Below are 16,259 nucleotides of genomic sequence, written 5' to 3' on the forward strand. Positions count from 1 at the left end.
TTTACTTGCTCTAGGTATCAAGTGTTTCCCCAAAAATATCATTAAAAAGTCTTGACAGCTGAGAACCCCAGCACCCCTCAAGAGGAGGCCGAAAACCTCTTCTATAATACTATAATCCCAGACAAATTTGGTACCTACACCGGCACCAGTCCTTCCACCAACACAAGAAAGAGTGTGGCTTCAACTTCATTACGGCGTAAAAAACGCTGTTTTTTCAGATTTTCCGCCATTTTTTCCGCCGTAATGCGCAAAAAGAACGCCGCTTTTTACGCTGTAATGAAGTCCTCCGAGAACGCGCGTAAAGAACGCCCAAGCCGTTCCTGCCAGAAATACGCCACATTCAGTCACGTTTCAACTTCATGACGGCGTAAAAAAACGCTGTTTTTTCAGATTTTACAGCGTTTTTTACGCCGTTATACACAAAAAGAAGGAAGGAGGAATTTAAAACAACGACGAAATTAATTTATGGGATATGTTCCTGCCAATCACCCAAAATACTAAGCTACGAGAAACTACAAGGTAAGTTAGGACAAACTTGCCACAAAGGAGATCTGTGCTGAACTGATTTGGTCTGCTTGTCTTGATCAGCGATTGGGCACAGACACTTCAAGTTCAGTGGCTGAGAGAAAAGAAGGGTGGAGATTATTATCATACTAGGAAAACGCCGTTTTTTACGCGCGTTCTCGGAGGACTTCATTACAGCGTAAAAAGCGGCGTTCTTTTTGTGCATTACGGCGTAAAAAACGCCGTAAAATCTGAAAAAACTGCGTTTTTTACGCCGTAATGAAGGTGAAACGTGACTGAATGTGGCGTATTTCTGGCAGGAACGTTGAATGTGGCGTATTTCTGGCAGGAATGGCTTGCCATAAAGAGCTTCCCATCCGAGCGCTATGGCAAGCCGTTCCTGCCAGAAATACGCCACATTCAGTCACGTTTCAACTTCATTACGGCGTAAAAAGCGGCGTTCTTTTTGCGCATTACAGCGTAAAAAACGGCGTAAAATCTGAAAAAACGGCGTTTTTTACGCCGTAATGAAGTTGAAACGTGACTGAATGTGGCGTATTTCTGGCAGGAACGGCTTGCCATAGAGCGCATCGACGTCAACGCGACCTCATGTTAGAAAAACACTAAGTAAAACCGAGTAAAACACGGTGTCCAAATACACAGAAAGAGAGAGAGTGCGCGGTGAAAGCTTAACTTATACGGTCCGTTACCTGTGAAACTGTGTGTTAACCGAATGAACCGAGTGCTAGCTTAACTTAGCTGAGCAATTTGGTGGCTAGAAAACGGTCAACAAAGTTAGCTAATGCACAACAGTATGGTGGCGACAGTATTTAAAAGAAAAAAACAACACCCAGCGTTATATGAGGGAAGACAGGGTCGCTATTGATTTAAAAATTGCAAGTGCTCCACTTACCAACATATAGTCCTCCACCGTAGTCGTCTGTTACACCGTTGCCTGCCTCCTGTTGCTGCAAAATGCGGGATAGATTTCCCATGAATCCACCCTTTGCCCGCGAATGGGGCACGTCATGACGTTTTGCGTAACAAAACTTACTCATTTTCTTAAATTGTTGTTAGATATGAAGACTATTGAGTTAGAATGAGTAATGATTAAAGTTCTTGAAACTGATCAGTATAATTGCTCCATACTCAAATATTTTCACTCGTATTTACAGAAAATATTATGTATATATGAGAAATATAATTAGTTACTGAAACAGTCGTTTCTTTTTGTGAAATAAACTTAAATATAACATGTAATTTTAAGACAAAATTAGCTGTTTGATTTTTAAGCATTTATTTTTGTATGTTCAACTCAAATAAGCACTTAAGTGATTTTCAGAGATTTTATTAAGGTAGTATACCTTTTTATTATTGTGATATTTACTAAGGCCCTGGATTATTTTTCTGAGTGCAGTTGTTTCTCATGTACTGTTGAAGTTTGAAGACTTTTCTAAAAGTCTTTGACAGATTTGTTTAACAATGATTTCCAAACTTGTTTTTCTGCTTTCGAAGATGAAACTTGACTCCAAATCAAAGTTTGAGTCACAAACAGTATCACGACATGTTATCAGCCACCAAAACCTCTGCTGGTCAAACTGAAGACTTGGTGGTAATAAAGTTGTTTGAATGAAGTGGACGTCTGCTAACGAGGTCCACGTCCCTCAGGTTGTCTCTGGTGTTGAGGGAAACCTGTGCTGCTCTCGCTGTGGTCACTTGTCTTGGATTTTGAAGGTTGCTGTCACCTTCCTCATGTCTTAATATGTCAACAAACAGTTCAAGTGTTATCAGCCATCAGGAATTAGTTTGTGCTCACTTGATTCTTGGTTCAGCTCGATGTTGTTGAGTAAAATGAACCATGGAAACACAACATGAAGTGAAACAATCAAGGTGATATCTGATATTTTAACAGTTATCCGTCTCCTTGATTTCTAATAATCTGTATCAGCCCTGAAAAAACCGTATCGGTGGACCTCTAGTCCTGATCTGAGAGACACAACAAACACTCACAGCAACATTCAGCTTTGATTGGAACAAGATCCAGAATTGAAATCAACACACAGCTGAAGGTTCAAGTCAACAGCGTTTCCACAGTTTAATGATCACAGCTTCCATCTTTAAAGGACTGGAAGTGGAAGAAGTTCACAAAGTAAATGAGGAATCTTTTCAATCATTTTCAACAAAGTTCATCGATCAATTTATTCCAATAACCTGAAAGACTGATGTGACTGAGATCCTGCACAGACTCAACTGATCTGTTCAGCAGTGTTTCTCTAACAGGAGGAGACTCTCCCTCCTACAGAGGACACAGAGACGCTGAGGAACCAGACCTGAACCAGGACCAGAACCTGAACCCAAAGCCAGGATAAAGAGGTTCAGTGAATGTGGTGTTGAAGGTGTGGAGGTGGATCAGTGAGTCAGAGGAGACACTGTAGAAGGACAGAGTGCCAGCAGGACAGTCCACATAAACTCCTACTCTGTGAGAGACAGAGGAGGAGGAGGAGGAGGAGGAGGGGATGGATGTTTCTCTGTTATTGTGACAGACAGAGTAACGACCATCAGAGAAGTAAAGTCTCCAGGACTGATCATTCCATCCAAACAAACACTCTCTACTGTCTCCTTTCCGTCTGATTCTTCTGTAACTCACTGATACAGAAACTCTTCCTCTACACTCGACCTCCCAGTAACAGCGACCAGTCAGACCAGTTCCACACAGCAGCTGAGTCCAGTGGTCAAACCTGTCTGGATGATCAGGATATGACTGATCCTCCTCCACATGTGTCATCGTCCTGTTGTTGTCAAACAGTTTGATCCTTCTGTTCACTGTGTTTGTGTCCAGTTTGAGTTCACAGGAATCTGATGGAGAGAAGAAGAAGAAAACAGCTGCAGTTATTGATCCATCATCTGTTGATTGATGGACAGTTTGATGATGACATCAGAGATGTGAATGAGTGATGTCACAGTTTGAAGATGGCTGAATGTGCTCTGCTTTGTTTTCATCAGTCAAATTAAAAACACACTTACACTTCCTCAGACCTGGTCTCAACCATCGGACTCCAGCAGGCTCCACCCTGAAAGGAGGAGGGGGGTCAGAGCAGCACCTCCTCTTTCAGCATGCAAACATGGACGTTCCATCACTCTCATACACACAAACACAACATGTTGATCCGGCCTGCTTCTCCCTGCTGCCCCTAAACCTCTTCAGCTCTGCTCAGACACTGACAGCGACACTGATTCTCTCTCATCATTAAATCTGCCTTCATCAGCTCATTTCCTCATTTCAATCTGTTGCTGACTTCTATTCTAAGCTGCTTCACTCATTGATCGCTCTCTCGCTCTCCCACCTGTGATGATCAATAATCAGTCTGACTTTGTCTTCACTGAACAAACCAACAGAGCTTTAATCATTGATTATTGGACACAGTTTTCCTCATCATGTCCCATATGTGACCATGCTTCATGTGTTCATCAGAAGTGTGAATACTGTCAATAAATTCAATATCTGAGACAAGTCATCATGACTCTGTTGTGTGGAAATCTTTTCATGTCAAACTTCCTGAAGTTCACCAGAACAAGAAGAGCCACTTGATGTCTGCACATTGAAATATTTACAAGCCATGTTTGCTGTGAAGACCATGTTCAGTTCAATTGTTCTCCACTGATGAAGGAACAGTCCAACATTTTGAGGAAAACACTTGAATGAAGCATCTCAAAAGTCCTGCTCTGTCCTGTGGTTGTCAGGTTCCAGCAGTTTGAACCAAATAGAACTGCTTTGGACTTATTGGAAGCTTGTTTTTATGTCTTTTGAGGACAAAGAGGGCATTTGTCAAACTGACAGACAGTTCTTTTTCCATGCAGAGATCTGTCCAAACTGCATCAATTATGACCAACAGGTCATTATCATGTTTGTTCCTGGAGATATTCTCCTTGAGACCTCCAGGAACAAATATGTTCTTTTCATGTTCAACCAGTGTTTATGTTGTGATCAAAGGACAAAGGTTTCCTACATGTGTGATTGTTCATGTCTCACTCACATCCACCATCAACCAAAAAGACAGACAACATGTTTCCAGCTCTTCCTCCTCTTTCACACTGACTGACTGTGGCTGCAGCAGCCTCTTCATACCTGAGAGTGTCCAGTCTGCAGTGAGGATCCTCCAGTCCAGCAGACAGCAGCTTCACTCCTGAGTCTCCTGGATGATTGTAGCTCAGGTCCAGCTCTCTCAGATGGGAGGGTTTGGATCTCAGAGCTGAGGTCAGAGAAGCACAGCCTTCCTCTGTGATCAGACAGCCTGACAGCCTGAAAACACACAGAACAACACACATGGAAGATCATCTGAGGGTCCTGCTGTGTCTGTCAAATCATTGCTCTCAAAATGCAGAGATCTGATAGGCTGAGCAGCATCACGTGGGAGGATTTACAACAGATAATAATTCTCAACAGTTTCTGTGTTTGAGGTCAACGACTTCACACTCGACACTTCACTTCCTGAAGGTCCTCAGCGACACCTTTGTGGTAATTAATCATGACTGAATCAGGAATAAAGTGACGTCCACTAGTCAAAGTCACATGACAACAAAACATAAATGAGGACACGACACATCTCAGCCAGACTTCATTAATAAAAGGAACATTGAGAGAAAATATCTGCCAATCAATGTATGTATGTGTCAAACGTGTGGACATCTGAGGTTAAAGAAAGACATCAACGCTTTTACAACAAACAGTAACTTGATCTGACCTGAGAGTTTCCAGTGCACAGTGTGGACTCTCCAGTCCAGCAGACAGCAGCTTCACTCCTGAATCCTGCAGGTTGTTGTTACTCAGGTCCAGCTCTCTCAGACTGGAGGACTGGGATCTGAGGACTGAGGACAGAACTTCACAGCTTCTCTCTGAGAGGTTACAGCCACTCAGTCTGAAGAACAAGAAGAAGAAAAAGAACATTTATTTTAAAATTTTGAGTCTCTTCTCAGCGTGTGTTCAAATCTTTGCTGTTCCATCATAAACATGTTGTAGATGTTCATTCATTGTCTTCATGTCTGTAAGAACACAGCCATGTGTCCTTCATGAGGGGACAGTGTCAGACCTGAATCCAGTTCCTGAGTGTCGTGTTTAAACCTGCTGGATGAAGTTTAAAGTTTTTCAGACTCTCGAATGTGCAGTTAGAAATAAACAGGAGGCTCTGAGAGTGACTGAGTGCTGAAACAAATACATGAAGTGAACGATTTAAAGGATCAGCAGTTTTCTGCCAGCATTCCTCTCTCGTCTTATGTGCAGCAACAGTCTTGATTTTCCTCTTTTATTTTTTACATTCTCCAAAGCTCTCCATTGTAACAACCTGTTCCTCTGGACTGAAGGAGGGGGGACATGATTGGTCCTTTTTGTGGTGACAAAGAGTCAAATGATGAAGCAAACGTCTCTTTTTATGGGAATGTGCACAGAGCCTGATGAAGGAAACCTGAGTTAACAAAGGAAGCTGATAACCACCGTCGTGATGCCGTTATCTCTGCCTGGAGTTCATGTTTAGTTGAGGCAGCTCACACAGAGGAAGCCTGGCTTGGTCCAATTTGTTTTGTCCTTCATTCCACTGAGCTTCACATGAGACAGTCTCTGTGCTGGAATTCAGAATTCATGTTTCTCATGACTCAGCACTCTGATCAAGAGTAAATTCATCGGATTTAATGACCCATGCTGCACTTTGTGAAACCTCACTGTGGAAAATATTCCTGCACAGATTTTAATTACATTCATTCATTCATTCATCTTCAATACCCGCGTATCCCTTTCGGGGTTGCAGGGGGCTGGAGCCTATCCCAGCTGGCAATGGGCGAGAGGCGGGGTACACCCTGAACCGGTCACCAGCCGATTGCAGGGCAACATAGACAGACATACAACCAGTCACCAGTTAACCTAATGAGCATGTTTTTGGTCTGTGGGAGGAAGCTGGAGTGCCCGGAGAGAAGCCACGCATGCACGGGAAGAACATGCAAACTTCACACAGAAAGACCCGAGGATCGAACCAGCGACCTCCTTGCTGTGAGGCACGCGCACTATCTGCTGCGCCACCGTGCCGCCCTGATTTTAATTACAGATTCGCAAAATTTTTTCTACGTCTACGAAACTTTGTGACACATCTGGAAACTTGAATTTGAGGGATTTTTTTTCTTCATTCTCAAATTCAGACACGTGCAAACATTTTTCTGACATGCAGAGAAAAGATGATCTGCAACTACAGACTGGGAAATTATTTCTGATCATCATTTCACAAACTCAAAATCATCAATCTGTCAGAAATCTGAAAAAAAACAGACTGAAAGATTCAAATCCTGAGAGAGACTTTAAATTAAATGAATCTCTAAATGTACAGATCTAACTTAAATCTGTCAACACAAACAGGAACTTGATCTGACCTGAGAGTTTCCAGTGCACAGTGTCGACTCTCCAGTCCAGCAGACAGCAACTTCACTCCTGAATCCTTCAGGTTGTTGTTCCTCAGGTCCAGCTCTCTCAGACTGCAGGACTGGGATCTGAGGACTGAGGACAGAACTTCACAGCTTTTCTTTGAGAGGTTACAGCCACTCAGTCTGAAGAAGAAGAAGAAAAAGAACATTTATTTTCAAATGTTGAGTCTCTTCTCAGCGTGTGTTCAAATCTTTGCTGTTCCATCATAAACATGTTGTAGATGTGACAATAAATCATCAGTGAATCACAAATAAACAGACATCCAGAAACCAACGTCACATGATATAAAAAAAGAATCTGGGAGAAAATGAGGCTCATTGATATTTTGAGTTTTTGTGAAATGATGATCAAAAATAATTTCACAGCCTTCAGTTGAATGTCATCTTTTGTGTGCATGTGAAAAAATAGTATGCACGAATCTGAATGTGTGAGTTTGATTGAAAAAATCTCACAAATGAAAGTTTAGCTGTAGAAATATTTTTCCATGTTTGAAAAGGTTTTGTGCAAACAGATAATCTGAATATACTTCAGATATTTTCAGCAGTGAAGTTTCAGAGTCTGAGAGACTGAAACACAAATTTCCTATCTTTGTGAGTGACACTGAAGTTTCAGCTACAAGTTCACTGAGCTGGTGGGAAATAATTCACTGAGCGTCTCTCAGTCCACGCAGGCGTCCATTCATTGTCCTCATGTCTGTAAGAACACAGCTGTGCTGCTGTTCCACTGACTAAAAGCTCAGAGTTGTGTGATATATTCAGAGGAACAGTTTGAGTCAGCTATAGAGGCTGTGTTCTGTGGAGCTCTGGTTGTGTCTGTGGTTGAGGCTGTCACAATCCCTCCTGATGGCCACACACATCGAGCACCACTTTGCTTCATTCTCTGGCGAGCTGGACCCAGACCCAGCTCTGAGACTGGACCAGCACCTGCCAACAACAGTCTGTCCAGCCATTGGATGGACCCTGCAGTCGCCATCTTCCCTGATGAGTCCTCTCTCTCTGGTCAAAACAAACCCTGCCCTGCTGCGTCAGTGATTTTTCCAGCCGGCCACAGGTGGTGCCGTGGACTCCGGCCTGTCCACTCTGTCCAGCCCAGAGACACTCCGTCAGCAAAGGGTGGAGCAGCACCAGGCCAGGTGGGAGGGACGATCGCTGCCTGATCTGAGGATTGGTTGTGGTCAGGATTACCCACTCAGGCCGGGTTGTGACAGGGACTGTGACGGTCAAAGAGGTCGGTGGGATAACTACAGCTCACAATCCACCGTATGAGCACCGCCGGCTGTATGTTTTACAGAGCAAACAAGAGAAAAACACAACCAGAGGGCTGAACTCCAAACAGAGACCAATGGTCAGCAGTTCTGTTGAGCTGAGAACAGTTTTCAGTGTTCTCTCATAACCTGGTTAGATCTCTGCGGTGACTGATATTGCACACCTGACCTGCTCCAGACGAGGTTCTGTTCACAGTTTCAGACTGAACTTTAATTCTTCTCCTGATGGTTTTCTCTATGAGGATCCAGACTCTCAGCTGAGGGAATACGTTCTGTCTGCAGACCTGCTGAGCCAGACGTTCAAAGCCGTGTGACCACAGCAGAACAAACCTGATGCTTCATGTTGTTTTCAGCCACAGGAACCTTCTTGCATTTAGCTGGTAATCAATCATTTTGTCTCTGTTTGCTTCAGGTAATATTAACACTTTAAATCTGACTCAGCAGATCTTCAACACACTAAAAAAAATGATGAAGGTACAGAATCTAGAGACCACTTTGGATTCTGGTTTTATGTTTGGTCCTGATTTACTGTCAGTTTCATTTGACACTGCTGGTACTGCAGCTAATAGAACAACTGATGAGTCTATTGGCATTTATCATCGGCTCGTACTTTTCTGTCAGCATGTCTCTCTTGTCTTGTTTGCAGGGACAGTGTTAATGAACCAAACATCTCTTCTTACAGGAATCTGCACAGAGGCTGATGAAGGAAACCTCAGTGAACAAATCAAGCTGTTTTGTCAAACTTACATCGTAGTTCATCCTCCAGAGCTACACGTGATACAGCCTCTATGCTTGTCAATACAAACAGTAACTTGATCTGACCTGAGAGTTTCCAGTGCACAGTGTCGACTCTCCAGTCCGGCAGACAGCAGCTTCACTCCTGAATCCTGCAGGTTGTTGTTACTCAGGTCCAGCTCTCTCAGACTAGAGGACTGGGATCTGAGGACTGAAGACAGAACTTCACAGCTTCTCTCTGAGAGGTTACAGCCACTCAGTCTGAAGAGACACAGGAAGGAAGCAAACAGTAAGTTAGATATCAGAGTATTTATTGATGAAGAAACTTCACTATCTCTGTACTTACAGAGCTTTCTTGGAGGGTTTGACCACTGGCAGCAGCCACAGAAGAGCCTCCTCTGAAGCAGACAATTTCTTCAGGTCAAACACGTCCAGATCTTTTTCTGATGACAGTAAGATGAAGACCAGAGCTGACCACTGAGCAGGAGACAGTTCATCTGTGGAGAGACTTCCTGAACTCAAGTACCGTTGGATCTGATCCACCAGAGAACGATCATTCAGTTCATTCAGACAGTGGAACAGATTGATGCTTCGCTCTGCAGAAGGTGTCTCTTCAATCTTCTTCTTGATGTACTTGACTGTTACCTGATTGGTTTCTGAGCCACTTCCTGTCTGTGTCAGCAGGCCTCGTAGGAGAGTCTGATTGGTCTGCAGTGAAAGACCCAGGAGGAATCGGAGGAACAAGTCTAGGTGTCCATTTGGACTCTGTAAGGCCTTGTCCACCGCACTCTGGTGGAGATGTGCTAGTTCATTTCTAAATTGTTTATCCCACCAGGTTGTTTGTTCTTCTGACAGCAGATTGACTCGAGATTTGATGAAGGTCAGATGGACATGAAGAGCAGCCAGAAACTCCTGAACACTCAGATGGACGAAGCAGAACACCTTGTCCTGGTACAGTCCTCTCTCCTCTTTGAAGATCTGTGTGAACACTCCTGAGTACACTGAGGCTGCTCTGATATCGATGCCACACTCTGTCAGGTCTGATTCGTAGAAGATCAGGTTTCCTTTCTGCAGCTGCTCAAAAGCCAGTTTTCCCAGAGACTCAATCATCTCCTTGCTCCTTGGAGTCCAGTGTGGATCTGACTCAGCTCCTCCATCATACCTGACATTCTTCAGCTTCAACTGAACCACCAGGAAGTGGATGTACATCTCAGTCAGGGTCTTGGGCAGCTCTCCTTCCTCTCTGGTCTTCATCACATCCTCCAGAACTGTAGCAGTGATCCAGCAGAAGACCGGGATGTGGCACATGATGTGGAGGCTTCGTGATGTCTTGATGTGGGAGATGATTCTGTTGGCCTGCTCCTCGTCTCTGAACCTCTTCCTGAAGTACTCCTCCTTCTGTTCATCATTGAACCCTCTGACCTCTGTTACCATGTCAACACGCTCAGGAGGGATCTGATTGGCTGCTGCAGGTCGTGTGGTTATCCAGAGGCGAGCAGAGGGAAGCAGGTTCCTCCTGACGAGGTTTGTCAACAGCACATCCACTGAGGTGGACTTTGTAGCATCAGTCAGGATCTCATTGTTGTGGAAGTCCAGAGGAAGTCGACACTCATCCAGACCGTCAAGGATGAACAAAACCCTGAACTCTTCAAACCTGCAGATTCCTGCTTCTTTGGTTTCAGGAAAGAAGTGATGAACAAGTTCCACCAAGCTGAACTTTTTCTCTCTCAGCACATTCAGCTCTCTGAAAGTGAATGGAAACATGAACTGTATGTCCTGGTGGGCTTTGTCTTCAGCCCAGTCCAGAGTGAACTTCTGTGTTAAGACCGTCTTCCCAATGCCAGCCACTCCCTTTGTCATCACTGTTCTGATTGGTTCATCTCGTCCAGGTGAGGGTTTAAAGATGTCTTCTTGTCTGATCGTGGCTTCTGGTCCGTGTGGTTTCCTGGATGCTGTTTCAATCTGTCTGACCTCATGTTCATCATTGACCTGTCCAGTCCCTCCCTCTGTGATGAAGAGCTCTGTGTAGATCTGATTCAGGAGGGTCCGCTGTCCTGCTGTAGCGATCCCCTCAAACACACACTGGAACTTCTTCTTCAGGTTAGATTTCAGTTTACAGGGACAGACTGAAGCAAGATGTTCTGAATGAAGACACAACAAATAAATCAATAAGTGATTGATAAAGTTCAGATGAGAATTTAATGTCCTTGTCTGAACATATTTTGGTCCATCTGTTGAGACATCAGTGAATGTTCCATTGATCCAGCAGTTAAACCTTTAGAGAAATCCTCTTACTGCTCTGCAGATGCTCAGCCAGCTCCTCCTCCTCCATTCTCCTCAGGAAGTGCAGCGTGATCTTCAGAAATGCCTCTCTGCTGCTCCTCCTCTGCTCCTCATCCTCACTGTCCAACACCTCCTCCCCCTGACTCTCTAAGCATTCTGGGTCATGTGAACTCAGAACCGCCTTGATCTTCTTCAGCTCGTTCTTCACAAAAGAGACAATGTTCTCCTCCAGCAGCTGGAACAGAAGATGATATGAATGACACAAACTGAAATTATGGAAGCAAACATCAGATCCATGTTGGACAGACTGACGGTCCACTGGTCTAAAAAGTGATTAGACAGAATAGATGTGAAAAGCAGCTGTTGTACATGTACAGACCATAAATATGGAGTCCAGGTGAGTTTGATGCTGCTGGGCAGACTGACCACTGGGAACCTCTGAGCTCTCCTGGTGGACTCTGTGGAGGAATCATGAAGAATTAGCTCACATCATGTCCGTCCACACAGAGACAAACACCAGCTGAAGGTCCTTCGAGCTGAAGTGTTGATTCCAACATTGAATCAGATGGTTTCCACTGACATTAAAGTGTTGCTCGTACTGCTGATCCCACCGTGAATCAACAGTCCACTCTGCATTTCTGTGCATCTTTCACTTTACTGTGTTGGTTCACCAGCTTGTCTGGTTGAGTCCCTCCAGTTCTCATTGACCCCTATAATACTGTGGACAGCATCACACAGCTCACACAAGCTAACTGGATGCTACCTGTCCAGCACAAATTGGCAGTGAGTCACAATAAAGTGAGTGAAACATGAGAAAAGCAGAGAGAAAAGCAGAGAATACTGGATCAAAGCAAAGCTGAGGGCGATTTCACATCCAGCTGTGTTTCAAGTGAAAGCTGGAACGTTCTTCTCTGGACTACATGAAGGAAACAGGTGCAGCTGTTGCTCATAGAAGTTGTTCTGGCTCTTTCTTTTATTCTTGGACAACATGTATTTGTTCTTGTCCACTTGTTGGACACACAACACATATTTGAGCTTTGTGTCCTCTCTGAGCTCCTGCAGCCTTTAGTTACCCATAACACCCTTCTCTGCATCAGACGTCTTCACAGAGGCACAACTCCAGCCTGATGTGAGGCGCCATGATGCCGCCGTCAGTGTCGTTCTTGACTTTGTGAATCCATCAGCAGCATCAATCACAATCAGACTGTGTGTTTTCTCAGACTCTCTGTGTTGCTTCATTCTGTGTTTCACAGCAGCTGATCTCAGTCCAGCTGTTATCACTGACATGTTTGTGTTTGTGTTGTCACATGACTGAAAACCACAACATGTTGATTTGATGGAGGAACTCAGTGGAATCAGGGTTAGCCTTCGTTAGCATCTGTTAGCCTCAGTGAAGTCACTGTTTATACTCATGCAGTCATCAGTCAGAAGGTGTGTGTGGAGGAAATGTTCAGTTGAAGACTGGTTATACTGGGCAGCTTCCACATGTGAGGATAAAAACGAATGAGAAGAAGAACGATGATGAAAATAAACAAACAGGTTAAAAAAACTTCTCTGGATAAATAACAGTTCAAACAAGAATCTGTAATATTTTAATGTTATTAACAGTTTACCTCTTTGCAGCAGACGGTCGATCTCCTTTAAAATGAATGAGGCGACCCATCGACCCGACGCTCTTCAAGGACACACAGCTGGGTCCAGGTCCAGAGTCAGATTCACATCCAGGTCCAGGTTCGGGTCCGGGTCCAGGTCCAGCAGAGGCTGGTCTCCCATAGATCCTGTCAGACACAGAGGAAGACCAGCAGGGATGGAAATGGACTTTTTCATCTTCAGACTCAGAAGCTGCTGGAGAAACTAGCAGCTATCAACAAGAAAAGGATCAACACACCAAAGTTCAATCAAACATGTAGCTGAATGATTTCAGTCTGTGGATCATCGCTTCATTTGTCCATCAAATCTCGGACCACAGCAGGACTCAACGGACTGATTTCTGAGCAGATTTTACTGTGATTGACAGACAACAAACTAAACTGTGGAGTCCATCAGCACCGACTCTGTTGGTCTGTTTTCTAACGTTTGCATCACGAGACTCAGCACAAATATCCTGACTGTTATTTAGAGACGATGGTCGCTGAAGCATTTTAGTCCAACATTCAAAGAGGAAGTTTGATGGTAAAGAGACTTTGGAAGGTCCCCACTGGATTTGTGCTGAAGCCTCATATTATCCTCAGCTTTCAGTGTCCACATGTGGACATGTCAGTGCTGTTTAGGGACAGACTGGACAAATGTCCTTTAACACTAATCTAGCTCTAACCTTCATCATCATTCTAGGACAACATGAACATTAGAAGGACAACTGGTCAGACTGGATTTAATGAGGACAAACATCAGCAGTGGACAACATGAGGAGGACATGTGGACATTTCAGGTCAAATTGTTTAATACGAGTTTAATACCGAGAACAACTTACTGTCTGTCAGAGACATGTTGCTGTTTAAAAGAAATGGGGATATCCATTGACCAGTCACTCTTGAGGGACACACAGCTGGGTCCAGGTCCAGGTCCAGGTCCAGGTCCAGGTTCGGGTCCAGGTCCAGCAGAGTCTGGTGGGTCCTGCTGCTCTGGCCTTCAACACAACACACACAGAGCTTTGAGTGTGAATAATGATGATGGAGAGATTCGAGTGCTCTGACATGGAGACGAGTCCTGGACAGTCAGAGATCCTGGTCTCACCTCTGAGCTTCGGTCTGGCCGTCATCGTCCCCACACAGACTGGTTTTAGAGGGACGGACTCCCTCCTCTCTGTCCTCACACCGATTCATGCTGCTGAACTCACGTCAGCTCACACACACTTTGATCTGGAGAGGAAACACAAATCATTCATGTGCACATCAGCTGAAATCATCCTTTCATGGTTTCTCCTGTCCAAATATCAGCTGCTCCTCCTCCGATTGGCTGTTATCTCGTCTTTCATATCAGTGTCAGCTGAATGCAGTCAGACAGCAGTGTGAGGCCGAGCTGCTGTACTTCTATCAGTCCACTAGATGGCGCCATGAAGCTGCAGTGAAGTGAACACACACTTGATGCCTGGACGACCGTTGACATCCACTGACACACACTGACTGAATCTGACAGGAAGCTTCAGATTGTGGAATATTCAGTAAATTCAACATGACTGAAAGTTTCTTTAAGGCTGAACGATCCTCAATATTAACAAAGTGGTCTTGACGCAACAGTGGTCGACTGTGACAAAGTGTCTCCAGATGATTGTGATGGACCTCAGCTCGACACGTTCGACAGGTTTCACATCGAGAATTGTTCTTTACATTTTGCTGCATTCGTGGATTTTACATTGAATTATTCTGCTCTGTTGTTCTTCTTTTGCACAAAACCACCATCACCTTTGCACTGCCCTCATTCCCACTGTGTCAGGGTTTGCAGTATAACTTGTATATTACACTCATACTGCACACAGTACATGATTATCTGTGTATATGTGTATGTATATATATGTACTGTATCTTCCTGTCAATCTAATTTAGTTTTCCTTTTTATTTCTTTTGTGATATTTTTCGAAACTTTGCTCTGTTTCAGTGTTTTATTTTTATGTCAAATCTTTGAATATATTTGTATCCTTGTTCTGTGTGTTCAGTGTGGAGGAGCTGTAACTGCATTTCATTGGTCAATCCTGTTATAAAGACAATGAAGCTGAACGCTGAACCTTGATAAGGAGCCAAAGTCCACAGAGGCAGCGTGATGATTAAACTGAGATCAAAAATGAAGCTTCACTTCACACAAACTAATGTGGCAGCAACAAATATTAGATTTCACCTGTGAGAACAAAGTCCATCAGAACGGCTCCTTGAACAGTTAGATTACTGGATTATTGTATCACTGATGGGTAACGAGTACTTTAATGTTGGAGTCGGTCGACGTGGAGCAACTTTTAACTGTTTTATCGATTTTAGGAAGTTTAACGGACTGATCATTTGATTTGATTTAAAGTCTTAATTTGAAAAGTCACAAAAAGAAGTAAAAGTCAAATATTTATGGAGTAAAAATAATCAAACAAAATACAAGTACTTCTAGACTGTACTTAACTGCAGTACTTGAGTAAATTAGTTTCTTTCCACCACTGAGAGATCCTTTCAAAATAAAAGCCTGTCTCAATCAAGCCCTCTCAGGTCATATTAAAAGAGGAATCTTTGATTTGATTCTTGATCACATTGAAGCACAAAGTGAGAAAAAGCAGCGACACTCGTTGCTGTTGGAGGAGAGTTCAGAGCTCTGACAGCTCATTTAGTGACACAGTTACAGATTAAACTGAGAAATAAAAGGTTTCAGCTCCTCACAGCCCTCTGAATGCTCCTTCCTGCTGTCTCCACATCAACTATTGAGGATCAACTCGCTCTGCTTCTGCTCTTATTCCAGCGTTTACACTCACAAACATCCACACAACATGGTCGATGTTTTTAACGGAGCTGCTTTCAGCTCCTTCGTCCAGAGTTCACAGTTAAACTCAGAGTTTGGAGAAACGATGGACGGAGCTGCAGATCGATGCCGTTTGTGCTTAAGTTAAGCTAACGACAGCTTGAGTAAAAAACACCTGAAACGAGTTACTTTACCTTCAGCTGGAGCTTCAGAGGAGAAAACAAACTGCGACACACCGAAGGCAGAAAGTGAAAGTAAACTTTAAACAGTCGTCCAACTGGAGAAACCAGTTTACACCAACAAAAGTGATCAAACTGGCCGACAAGCCTTAACTTGCAGGTCTGTTTGAAGCTGCTTCGTTGGTTTGGGACACTTCAGCTGCAAAGACAGCTGGTCCGGCGGCTTCTGCTGATGATCGCAATCAGACGACATGACAGAGTCGGTCAGTGGGTTATTTTAGCTGTTTAGCAGCAAAAGGAACGGAGCTGCAGACGTCAGATGGAGTCAATGGACTTCATGATATGAACCAAAGATGAACAAAGCAATGAACAGCTGGAAAAGACCCTCTCCTCTTAGGAG

General features: G+C 43.9%; 2 protein-coding genes across 2 annotated transcripts in view; one reads left to right on the forward strand and one right to left on the reverse strand.

The window, feature by feature from the left end:
* Positions 1-16,259, forward strand: part of LOC143316078 (NLR family CARD domain-containing protein 3-like) — a 236,246-nt gene that overhangs the window by 158,699 nt on the left and 61,288 nt on the right. The gene's annotated exons all lie outside the window — the stretch shown is intronic.
* Positions 2,801-11,742, reverse strand: LOC143316292 (NLR family CARD domain-containing protein 3-like). Its single transcript, XM_076724175.1, has 7 exons — positions 11,738-11,742; positions 11,629-11,707; positions 11,262-11,484; positions 9,313-11,107; positions 5,247-5,420; positions 4,602-4,804; positions 2,801-3,360 (listed from the first exon to the last, which is right to left on the reverse strand). Exons 1-7 carry the CDS (start codon positions 11,740-11,742, stop codon positions 2,801-2,803), a joined length of 3,039 nt encoding a protein of 1,012 aa, XP_076580290.1.

This window comes from Chaetodon auriga, chromosome 23 (assembly GCF_051107435.1).
Source record: "Chaetodon auriga isolate fChaAug3 chromosome 23, fChaAug3.hap1, whole genome shotgun sequence".
Classification (NCBI taxonomy): domain Eukaryota; kingdom Metazoa; phylum Chordata; class Actinopteri; order Chaetodontiformes; family Chaetodontidae; genus Chaetodon; species Chaetodon auriga.

Bases quoted from the DNA above. Each gene is read 5' to 3' on its own strand.
- LOC143316292 (XM_076724175.1), bottom strand. The intron at 11,485-11,628 runs GTCTGTACATGT...CTTCTGTTCCAG, and splicing joins ACCTGGACTCCATATTTATG to CTGCTGGAGGAGAACATTGT. The intron at 11,108-11,261 runs GTAAGAGGATTT...GTCTTCATTCAG, and splicing joins GGCTGAGCATCTGCAGAGCA to AACATCTTGCTTCAGTCTGT.